The sequence below is a fragment of the Tetrao urogallus genome (assembly GCF_951394365.1).
Source record: "Tetrao urogallus genome assembly, chromosome: 1".
NCBI classification, from domain to species: Eukaryota; Metazoa; Chordata; class Aves; order Galliformes; family Phasianidae; genus Tetrao; species Tetrao urogallus.
The window spans coordinates 127,919,984-127,932,298 of NC_136813.1; the positions used below are offsets into that span (position 1 = coordinate 127,919,984).

Below are 12,315 nucleotides of genomic sequence, written 5' to 3' on the forward strand. Positions count from 1 at the left end.
GATTTAGGATTCTCTGCTCCAGAATTTCTGCATAACCAACACCTTTGGGTATAAATACATATAACAGACTTAATGTCTTCATTTTTCTGTCACCTCTAAGCAATTTAGGTCGTTTTGAAATGAAGTCATGACTAGCTGGCCTTTAGTTTTATAGGCTTACATTACTGCATTCCTTTCTAGCCTCGTTTAATGCAGTTTAGTGTCAGTACACAATTAATCTACTCCATTATTCTAATAAAATTTCCATAATAACACGAAACATCTTGAACCAGGCTACACTACACCAATAATAAATCTGAAAATTTCATAACATTATTTTCATATGAAAATTGAAATTCAAATTAAAAGATTCTATTTCATAACAAGAAAATAAACAAAAATAAAACAAACAAAAAAGCCATAAAACCTCCTAATTCTGATGTTCCAGGACATTTAATGTGGGAAGAAACAAGGACAAAAAAATTAGCCAGTGCTTTCACACACTACCTGTAATTGAACTATCTGTAAAATGAAAAACGTATATAGATAATTAAACTAAAGTTTGGAGCATGACTGTGTACAATTTCCAAAGACACAATACAGATGTGCAAAGCAACATTTCAGTAACAAGAAGGCAAGTTTGATTCTGGGGAAAAACGAATCCCTCCAAGTCACCTTTCCGCCTTTGTACTGTGTCAGTTTTGAAAATAGCAATGCTTGGCAGGCTTCACTGACTTGGATATTATAAGCATGGAAGTTACACTTCTGCTTCTTCCATACCATTTTATATTTCCAGAAGGAAGAAAGGGAATCTTTAAGAAAGATCATTTTCATTTCTCCCTGTAAGAGGCCAGTACTTCACATAGCTTTCATGTAGACTGTACCATAACTCTTCCATTTTCTCTGGAGCTGTATAAAGATGTTACACACTCTGATCCCTAAAACAGCATAAAAAGTAGAAAACTGGGGCTTTTTCACATTAGGTTTTGAAGAGATTTAAAAGCTTAAATAATTCTGCTGTAAAACTTGCAAGATAATTCTATCTCACAATACAAGATTTATGAACCAGCACATTCTAGACAACATACTACCCTCTCTGAAGAGACCATCTTCTTTAGTCTATTTTTCTTGCTTTCAGCATACTTTATGTCAAATATTTAGAACAAACATATTCATTGATTTCCTGAAATTAACAGAAGTACAGCCATTATTAAAGAAAGTGCAATATCATGCAAAATAAAACAAAACAACAACAACAAAAAAATCACATTTGACATGATCCCAACTGTGTAAAATCAGAATCCATTCTCCTTACCTAGCTTACTTGTTTTCTAGATGCAAGGCTTTTTGGATTAGTATAATATTAATCTTAGGAATACTATTTTATACTAAAACAATGTTTTGCAATTTTAAAGAAAGCCTTCAACAACATTAGAACAAGACATTGAGGCATGTCACTGTTAAACAGATTTAAATTTGAAGCATTAACCTAATTAATATCCTACAGCATATCTAAGAACTTCACTGAGCTGCCATAATTTCTGTCAGCATATGTAGTACTGAATGACTAGTAAAATACCTGAATTGAAACTATTCCAGTCTAGCAGTTTGTATGATCTGGTGTTACCCATAATTCCGACAAAGGCTGAGTTCAAAACAGCAAATTAGTAGATCAGTTATAGGAGCAGAAAAGTGAAAAAATAAAAAACTACCAACAAGAACACAATTGACAACATCACTCCACAGGAACTGGAAAGACACAGACAGCAGAGTTAATAAGAGGCTGAAAGGGAAAAAAGGAGCATGCTATAGCAATCTAGCAGTAGGCGTGATCAAAGTGTACAATAAACAGCAATTACCGTGTAATTCGTAAGTTCTCAAACAACCTCATTTAGTATTTTTTCCTCTTCTACAATTTCCTGCATATTCACTTGCCAGCGTAAGTAATTCAATTAATTTACAAACTTGACTGAAATGCTTTGTATGACCATCACCATAACAGAATTTGTTTCTACTTCTTCACTTTCCCTCCCACTGGCACGTCCTTTCACTCCCCTCTTTCAGTTTTCATTTTTTTGCAATATGCTGAGTTTGAGGTATGAAGTATGTTACATACACTCGTCAGGAGCAATCCAAAAATCACAAAAAACCCCTTTAAGTTGCAAAAAGTCACTTAACAGTGCAAATGTGAGTCTCTATTTTACATTCTTCTCCCGCTTCCAGTTTTTTCACTTTGTCTTATCATATAGTACGTTCCACATGTAAGTGTTCTGTACCACAAATGTTATCTGTACATGAAATGTCATATCTGTATCACATATGTTAAAATACAGACACTTAAGACAAATTTGTATCAAAAAAGAACAAACAAATTATACATTGACATTACTCAATATTTTCTCTACTTCATAAACAAAAGCTTAAAAATAGGGAAAAAAGAACAATATTCTGTACTCAGATGCTTTAAAAATTTCGTAAAGTAGTTTACTTGAATTCAAATCTAGTCTAGGATTTTATTTCATTTTGTCAGCATAATCAGGAACGATGTTCCCGCTTTAAGAATTACCTGCCTTGAAGGAAAGGAGAGAGATTTCTTGTTGTTTTTTTTCTATTTTTTTTTTTAAAAAGATGCATTTGCACAAACTTTATGTTCTATTACTCCTGGCCAGTGCATGCAAAATTACTACAGGTGTTATTGTATTCTCTCATCTGCTCACATTTTAAGTGCACTGATTAACTCCAACTTTTTACAGAGCACTTCTACTTGTATCAATTAATGTAACACCAAAAGTATTCAGAGTCGCATAATGCTGATTTCAGAAACATGCAAAATATATGTTCCATTACTGGAGTTCCTAGGTAAATATTAGACAAAAAACACTAAAAAATTGTTCTGTGTGTGTTTTTAAGTAAAAATAAAACACTCCAAAGGTTTTATCAACACATATTGAGCTAGAATGCAGAGATCAGTCCTTAAGGATTTCAAAGAGCTAAAAATTAGAAAACATTTATAAGTATATATAAGTATTTCATCCGATTTTTGTTTGAAAGGAAATCTTGCCTCATGCTTTAATATTCAGAAGTAGCCAAAAATAAGTAGTCTGGATAAATCAAAGACAATTCTTGGTGTGAAGTTAATGGATCCCACGTCCTATCAGAATTTCACTAACTTGATGAGAGATTTCTCACTGAAGACAAACCCTCTGAATGCCTACTACTTCTCAAGCTTCAATTATTGCTCTTAATATACACTGTTAGAATGTATTTTTATTAATAAAAATACAACTACCTCATAACATTTTAAGGATTAGAAGTACGTGGTCATCACGATAGAACTTAGGAGAAATGTATTGTGTCAACGTACCAGGATTGTGAATGCGATCCAAGAGCTTCACAGAACGGGCACTAACAACACCACCAACGTGGACAAGGAAGCCCGGTGGAAAGGCCGTCAAGGTAAAAAATGGAAATTCCTGTCACGAGTAAAAACAAGCATCAATGACTGTTCATCAACTACTGGTAATTGCCACTAAACATGCAGTGAACTGATCATTGCCCTGAAATACAAATAAAGCAGTTACAGAGGGCCAAGCGTATCCTTCAGGCTTACTAGGCACTATGTAACCATACATCTTCACAGACCAACAGTGTAAGAAAAGCAGAGTTATTCTAAAAATGTAAAAATACTTTTCCCCCATAGAGTTGCATTCTAACATAGTATTAATTAGTAATCAAAGCTTCACATGTTTGAGTTAACAAAGCTTTTATTGGTCTGCCTTTAAGAAGGCAGCTAAGCAACACAAGTTTGTTAACTGATAAAAAATAAAGGATTATTTTTCTCCATTTTCCAGGGCTTAATGTTATAAATGAATGCAGTTCAATACTGAAGCACAGGGTAAAGCTAACTGCAGTTCTGTAAGAACAGTGAATGTCTTAGTACAAGAGGACACATTTACAAATATATTAGCAGATTGCTTTATGAGTGTCAAAAGCTCTAAAGATAAGTAGTAAATATTCATCCTTTGGAATAAAGCTTAAGTCTTCTATGAAATACAACTAAGGTCTTAAACCAATGAAATTCATTTCCAATTTCATTTGTTTAAATGATTTTTACAAATTCATAATTGAAATCAGCAATTAATAAGATTTAGCAACAGTTTGAAAATGTTAATACAAGAGGTCATTATGAGATAATAGCAATTTTTCATTACATACATGACAAAAACCTTCATATTCAAATGTGGTGAACCCAAAAATGGGAATATTTTATTTTCTACAGTATTACACTCTATAGCACATTTATGGGGGGAAAGGTGACAGGTTAGTGTTCAGCAATTCTCAACGGAGAGGCAAAAATACAAAGAAAAATCATGCAATCGTAGTTTGTATAGTGATGATTGGTTAAATGGATAAAATAAACAGCGTAACTGTATATGAGAGAGTACAGTACAGGTTCCTTTCTCACATACTTAAAGCACTTACAACAGTACAGTGCAGCTGAGCTTCCACCTAAACAGTGTACATGCTGCAAATTAAATGAGGATCGCGGTTCTTCCAGCAATACATGGCATGAAAAGCCCTTTTGAACAAAAGTCCAAGGCAACTTTTAAAATGACCACTTCAGGATTACTACCACCCATGTGAAATTTACTAGAACTCTTACAATTCTTAAGAACTTCCTTTTTTCTGTATTTTCACTTTTACAGAATTTCAAAACTGCAGCAAACTTTGTCATCAATAATAACAATGTTGACTACCTCAGGCAAAACAAAACAAAACAAAACAAACTACTGTAGTTGTGTTTCATGAAGTGACTAAAAAGTAGGACTTCATGAGAGGAATCTGTGAACCTGCCTGGCTGATCTGTCTTCAGGAGCACCAATGGATCTCTACAGAGGAGTAGAGAAAAGATTCCACCAGAAGGTTTCACCAGATCTTGAAGTGCTCTGCAAGTTGTCAGAGCAGCCAAAGACCCTGACCACAACACAACCTACTTCTTTCCTGTACAGTTTTCTGTCATGTCCTGTGTAATAATTCCATGACAACCGTTATGTGCAACTTAAAAATATACAAAATATATATATAGCAAACATACATTTGCTGTGTCTCCTGAATAGTTATCCTGCATTAGTAATGTTAAAAATTAATAACTAGCTTTCTTAGAACAGTAAAAATTGATTATAGACAGTTCAGTGCATGCTATCTGTATGAAATATATATTCACTCTTAGGCTATGCTTAGTGTATGTAGTGAACAATGTAAATGTTTTCACTCTGCGCTCTGAAGTACAAGGAAATCAAATGCTTATTAATCTGCAGTCAGAAGCTGCTATACACGTTTTTGTAAGGCTTCACACTGCAAGTAATCTTAACATGTTCAGACACCCAGCCTGTTTAGCTTACAAACTAGGAATAAATAACAGCATCGTTTTGTCTCAATCAATACACCCAGATGTAATATGCTAAAATTAGACCTATGTCCTCTCAATTAATTTCACACACAAACAACTCTAAAGAACTCACTGAAATACTCAAACACGCTCTTATCCCTTAACGATGTGTCTCGCTCCTTCTGATGCACATAGAAGGCTGTCACTTATTACAATAGCCTTTTATTTCTATTTTTAACCCAGCTCTCTCAGAGGGTTTATTTACTATCGTATTAGCCAATACACCACAAGACCCAGCCTCAACTACACGTGGTGATCTGTAATACTTCAAGAAGTTTAAAGTTTAAAGCCATTCCTGTTGCACAGAAAACAGATTTCCTTTGAACCAGATGCCATAGTTGTGTATTATAAATTTCCTCCATTATTGTACTTCGCAATGGACCTTCAAAATAAGGTGGTACGAACACAGAATCTTCCCACCCGTGTGAAGACATGATGACCTTAATTTTCCAAGCTACAACTGAAAACAGATTTTTTACCATTATTTTACCAATACTAAATGGTAAGCTGGGTGCTGGACTCAGTGATCCTTGTAGGTCTCGTCAAATTCAGCATATTGTGTGATTCTAATTCACTACATCATTTCTCAGTTATTGTCATTCATTGCACGGACTCTCAAAAAAGTACATAACTGATTTAATCCTTGCAACTACACTGACATTTTACAGCCAGCATTTGGAGAAAGCTTGATGAGGCTACAAGAAAGTAATTGCCACGTTTAATATACTGCTTTAAAATGCTTGTGTGTATACATACATGTATTGCTAGTATTCAAACTATATTTTACATACATTACACATAAAATAATGAAAAAGCACATGGAACAAGGCCACATACGCACACATACTGTGGTGCTAACGCCAGGGAAGCAGTTCTCAGCTTTCTATCCAGCCATTCCCTTATTCCTACCACGGTGCCACTCCCTCAGGTATCACCTGTGATGCTGACACATTCATGGAGCTTTTGGCACTGAGCCAGAGTAGAGATGCCATCCATACCAAAATACTGTTCACTTCCTGTTTGAGTTACCTTATTCTAGACATGTTTGTTTTTGCTGTGCAGTAACAGGAAATCTACTACAAGCTTGATTTTCTCTTTAGTGTATCAACTTCGCACCAGATGGCCAAATAATCTCATAATTTTTATTTCAAATGAACTGAGGGGTGCCCTGGATAGGAGTAAGAAGTCACTGGAAAGAAAAGTTGCTTATGTCAGCAGTGCAGCCAAAAGAATCAGAGAGAGAACTGCATTGTAACACAACAGTGATCCAGCAGTGCTCTTCACAGATGAATATCAGTGGATCTCTGTTTTGTCAAGGGAGCAATAAAGATCTCTCAAGCACTTGCAGAATGCAAATACGGAGGACTAACAGCATTTGTCCAAGTTGAGTTTGAAAGAGAGATGAATTACAATCAAGAGCAGTGCTTGACTGCATGTGTGAAAACACAGGCTAATTTTTGCCTACTGACAGAGGCAGTACACATTTCTAGGCAGAAGTACACAGAAAGATAGCTGTGTCATACAGTTAACACTTGCAATCAACAGGAATCCTGTGAACTGCTAAAAATACATTTATATTAAACAACACATGTACACATTTTCCATGGCTGGTGTACTTTCCCAGGAAAAAAAGTAACAGTTAAGATAATTCTTCTAACAAAATCTCTTCTGATTTCCAATTCAGTTTATTAAGTAAGAGACTAACACATATTTGATTAAAAAAGCTGACAAGACATCCAGTTACATGAACTGCGTATAATATGCCTTAGCAATACCCATATGCTCAAATGATCTTACCTAAGATTCAAAAGAGCTTACTATACTTGCAACACATGTGGCAATATAACACACACATCAATTTTACTCTTTGCTTAAGTGCTACCCTAAATAACCCACACAAGAAACTACAATGCACTGTGTACATGTGGAAGAGTGAAACAGACAAAACGTTCTTCTGAGTGCTAAAGACGTGTTGAGCTAAACGTCTCCCCCACCTTTCTTATTCATTCTAAGTAACTGAAAGAGGACAAGTGCAATAAAAAACAAATCCAACATAAAATTATCAGAAAGACAACAAAAGCAATTTTGTGTGTGTCAGTCAATAGTCTGCATGTTTTGCTACGTATCGATCATCTTAGAATCAGTAACAGATTCAACATGTTTCCACCTCATTTTATGGTATTTCTTCAGCTTGGCAGTATACAGCTCTTACCAAACTAATTTGCAAATAATTCAAATTCCAGATATATGTTAACTGTACTGATTTGACATTTTTAATTGTTTTTAAGAAGCTTCCTGAATAAATAATAGAGATAAGTCATGAAACTTCTAAAACGTTAGGAGAATAAAGATAAGAGAGAGAGAAATGGATCTTTTTTTCCTCCAAGCAACAGCATTAAAAGCAAAGCTATGGATTTCTATTTAAAAGAGAAATTATAACTGAAATCTATGAACATGCAAAATATAAATTAAGCCAAAGTATATCTGATAAATGCTTTAAAACAAAAAACTAAAAAATATACAAAATTCCTGCATAAGCAAGATTCCAAAGAAATCTGAAGAAACCTCACAAAGAAAATTAGAAATCATTGCTTAGAAATCTTCAATACAAAAAAAAAACCCCAAAAAACAATAAACAAACAAACAAAAAAAACTACAAAGAGTCACACAATGTTGGAGAACATACCCGCCTTCTACAGAACCTATGAGGCGATCCTCTCTTAGCAATGGACAACACAAGAAATGAGAAGAGAATCATCCACTTGACTCAAAATAGCAGCTATTCACTTCTATTCTATTACACAGATGAAGCTGACTTTGTTTTCAACACTTACACAGGTTCTACAGGTATTCAGGATTTGTAATTACAATCATTTATTTTTTTCCCCAGATAGCAGAATATTCCACATTTCTTCTTTCAAGACATCTCGTTAATAACACAGCATTTCAATCATTCCAGAATATACTGTAAACATACTGCAAAGACCTCATAAACATCTTTAAACAAATGAAAGGAATTTAAAGCACTGTTTTTATTTTGCTTTATATTCAGTATGGATCAATAGCATATAAACAAATTGAATTTTTAGTCTTACAGAGGTTCTTCCAAAACTTCTAAACTCCTTTCACTGTTTGGGAACTGAATTGTTGAAGTTATCATCTTACAAAGGCTACATGCACATCGTTTCATGTAGAACACCCAAGTTCTGAACTTCTATGCAACGACTCTATTTTCTTCCAAATATCAGTTTTCTCAATTAATTATGGGACTTTCACCTCGTCTGAAGTTATCGCAATGTTTCTGACTTTGGCTTCTACAAAAATTCAACCAAATACGAGACAGTAGAGTATTAAATAGACACATACACCTATAACTTAGACACCAAACAGCAGTAACTTATGCTGTAACTGTTTTGTCATACCAGCTGTAATCGCTTGCGTGTAAGCACTAATGTGCATACATTACACTTACTTCCACTACTCTTATGGCTTTAATAATGTTTTAAAAGCTCACCTGAATTCTAATTATTAAATGTCTAATAAACATTAAATGTCTATTAAACATTCAACATTTATAGTAAACTTTCAGACAAAAAAAAGTGCATCTTTTAAAATAGACAGTAACAGGAAACCTATACAAGCTTAATTTTCTCTTTAGTATATCAGAAAGTAAGTATAAAATGCCTTACCCTTTGTTCCAGAGCTGACTGAGTCTGCTGCCTTAAGAGAGTTTTAAACGGCCCCCCTTCTTTTCCAGCACTCCCACTGCCCATTCCTAAAGAGCACCAGTACAAATGACATTTAAAAAAATAAATAAAAACATATTATCATTTGCAATCAAACTTCAATTTAAAAATACGTGAAGCTGTGATTGAAAACCATACAAACTATTCCCTTAGATTTCCACAAAAAAAATGCTGAGCATTTAAGCATTTGAGTTTTGCGAGTGGGGCAGGGTAGGAAGGTGATGGGTTTTTAAGTTTATTTTTAAAATTCCTAGCAGTGTTTTCAATCATTATAGATTTGGATAAAAATTTCCTGATCTAAGACGTTTTCCTGACATGTCTTTGAAGATCTGGGCTTGCAATTCTTTTGTACAACACAAAGCTTTAATTTCAATATAGAATCATAGAATGGCTTGGGTTGGAAGGAACCTCAAAGATCATCAAGCTCCAACCGTCTGCCGCAGGCAGGGCCACCAACCTCTACATATTATAGTAGAACAGATACATAGATCTCCCTCCTGTGCTTTCCACAGGAAGTTTCAGCATCATTAGAGTTTCAGAGTTCTTACCTAAAAAGGGCTGCAATGTTACCATTCACGCCACACTTTTGAACAATTCTGCTGCACTCCTTTATAGTAAGCTATACTTCTCTACTTGCATTATTGGTTTTAAAAAAAAAAAAAAAGGAAAAAAAAGGAAAAAAAATCCCTGCCTCCCAGAGTTTCAGCGTAACCACATCACCTTTCCTAACCACTGGGAAGTAACTGCACGCTATTTCAGCAGTAGCTGTACACTGCATGAGTGAAACTAAAATGAGAACTGCAAAGCTAACACAAATCATTTGAACTGAACTATATGGTAGTGATATTTATTTAACATAAGCACCGTGAGATATTCACTCATTTGATTCAATCAGATAAATTTAGCAATACTGCTCAGCATTTCAAACGGCTACACTTATCTGATTACTACGTTTTCATACACATAACCTGCAGATCATCCGTAAATAAAAAATAACAAATAAATGATATTTTCGCATATCGTGACTAATTGTTTGGTTTCTTTTTTTGCATATTTCACTTCCACCTCAGCCCCTAAGTAGGGAACTTCTCTGAAGAGCTCTAAAATGTATCAGATACATAAACATCTTTGCCATCAAGGATCTGTTGTCAAGGAACAACATGTTACGTGGTTAACTAAGCGCTGCGAGATGCAGGTTATATGTATAACTATAGCATTCACTCTACTGTTAGAAACCAAAAAAGTAAAAAATAAGCACATACCAAGACTGTGTTTTTTGTACAATAAACACAGTACTGGTGAATCAGATTTTCTTGGTAATATTTCATGCCTAAAAATACGCTATCACTGGTACTTATCGTCTCTAGAACCATCAGAGCTAACTGGACTCTGCAATAATATGCACCTAAATTTAGGAAAGCACTAAGAAAAAGGATAAAGAACAAAAAGACATGTCAGGAGCAAGATGAAGTACAAACACACTGCAGTGCAAACGCTTATGAGTGAAGGCAAGATTCTCATTTACAGTAATTCTAACTAATTAAAACACTTGCTAGGTACCTCTCTTGTTGTTAAGCATCAAATAAACATGAATGAGGTTGTACATATATATCAAAGTGTAGTTACTTCTTCTAAGAAAATACAGGGAGATCAAGAAATACTGATCTTGATATACGTTAACTTCATTACTAACACTGTCAAAAAACAACCAGGCTCTCATTGCCATTTAATTGCACATACTGTAAGTACATACTATATATATATTACATGTACTATATAAAGACTATAACTACTAACAAATATTTTTAGCTGTTCTTGGATAAGGAAACAATAAGATTAGTATATGTATAGTCCCATTAAACAAGTTTTAATTGCTTTTAACTATTTGGCATTGAGCTGAATATCATTGTCAGGGACTATACAATATTAAATACAGACAAACACAGCATCAACACTGGACAAAAAAAAAATAAAACATTCTACAGAAAAAAAAAGCACTAATATCAACTGAATAATTTAAATGCATGCCAATGGAATGGAAAAAAATGCAGTACAAATAAAAAGTCTGTACGGACTTCGCTCGACGCGCATTAAAGAGCAGAGTTGCTAGCCATCTGATAGCCATAATTCCAAAAATTATGAATGAATTAATGAGCAAGTGCTTGTTCCATGCAAAATAGAGGAACAACAAGCTGAAGTGAATGAGAAGGGGGAAAAAAAGTCTATTAATTTAGTCCAGTTACCAAAGAAAATTGAGAGGGGAAACGAGGAAGTTCTTTAGCGTGAATTACATGCTTCAAATCCTCTATGGCGTGAAATTCTGAAGCTGTTACAAGCTTCTAGGGCACAGCTGAGAGATGGTATGGACAGTCATGTAGCCAGCAGTTTTCAGAGGCTAACAAAAACATTGGGTTATAGAAGGCTGTGTGTTAAATGCCCCTGTATCAAACAGCAACAACATTTGCTTAAAATGTTTAAAAGGCCATAATAGATTGATCCTACCAGAAGCAGCCAGAAGCAGCTCTTCAGTGAAAGAAACACTTTTCCTCAGAACAACTGGGCTGACATGGCTAGAGTGTAGAGGGTAAAGGCTAGACCCCGAGAGGAGGAGACAGGACTTTTTAAGATGTGGGGAATCACATGAGAGTGTAGGGGAGCTGGGAAACAGGAAAATCCTAGGTCCCTGTGGGGAAAGTGCTGTGGAGGAAAGTAATAGAGACAAAAAGATGTAGATTCAGAAGATGACTAAAGAAACAGAAAAAAGAAAACAAAATGAAGCATTTTTTTTTCCTCCAAATGAACCCACACTCACTGCTGAACTATTCCTCAACATACAAAGAAATGGAAGGACAGTACAGCTACACAATATGAATGAGAAGCAGGTTATCAAAAATCACGAACTGATCAACTTCATTTTTAAATTATCTCGTTTTATTAAGAAGCCCTGATAATCTAACATTTCTTTTAAACTGTATATAAAATTTGATAGATGTTATGGAATAAAAGCTAAGTAAGAGATTACTTTCATCACTTTGGTAAAAAGTTCTTTGGAATCTTATATCCTGTTGAATTCTAAGGTCCCACCAAGAAAAGAAGTTCCCACCTTTCCAATTTCCTCCAAATATCACATCAAACAATATG

At 34.6% G+C, this 12,315-nt stretch overlaps 1 protein-coding gene across 1 annotated transcript in view; it reads right to left on the bottom strand.

Moving 5' to 3' along the window:
• The window catches only part of C2CD5 (C2 calcium dependent domain containing 5), a gene marked incomplete at both ends in the record, with an annotated part of 64,075 nt that overhangs the window by 35,595 nt on the left and 16,165 nt on the right, over window positions 1–12,315 (bottom strand). Inside the window, 5 exons of the mRNA XM_079537765.1 lie at window positions 1,559–1,624; window positions 3,344–3,452; window positions 8,115–8,147; window positions 9,118–9,203; window positions 11,677–11,871. Of these exons, the coding sequence (XP_079393891.1) occupies window positions 1,559–1,624; window positions 3,344–3,452; window positions 8,115–8,147; window positions 9,118–9,203; window positions 11,677–11,871 (489 nt within the window). The remainder of the gene's footprint in view (window positions 1–1,558; window positions 1,625–3,343; window positions 3,453–8,114; window positions 8,148–9,117; window positions 9,204–11,676; window positions 11,872–12,315) is intronic.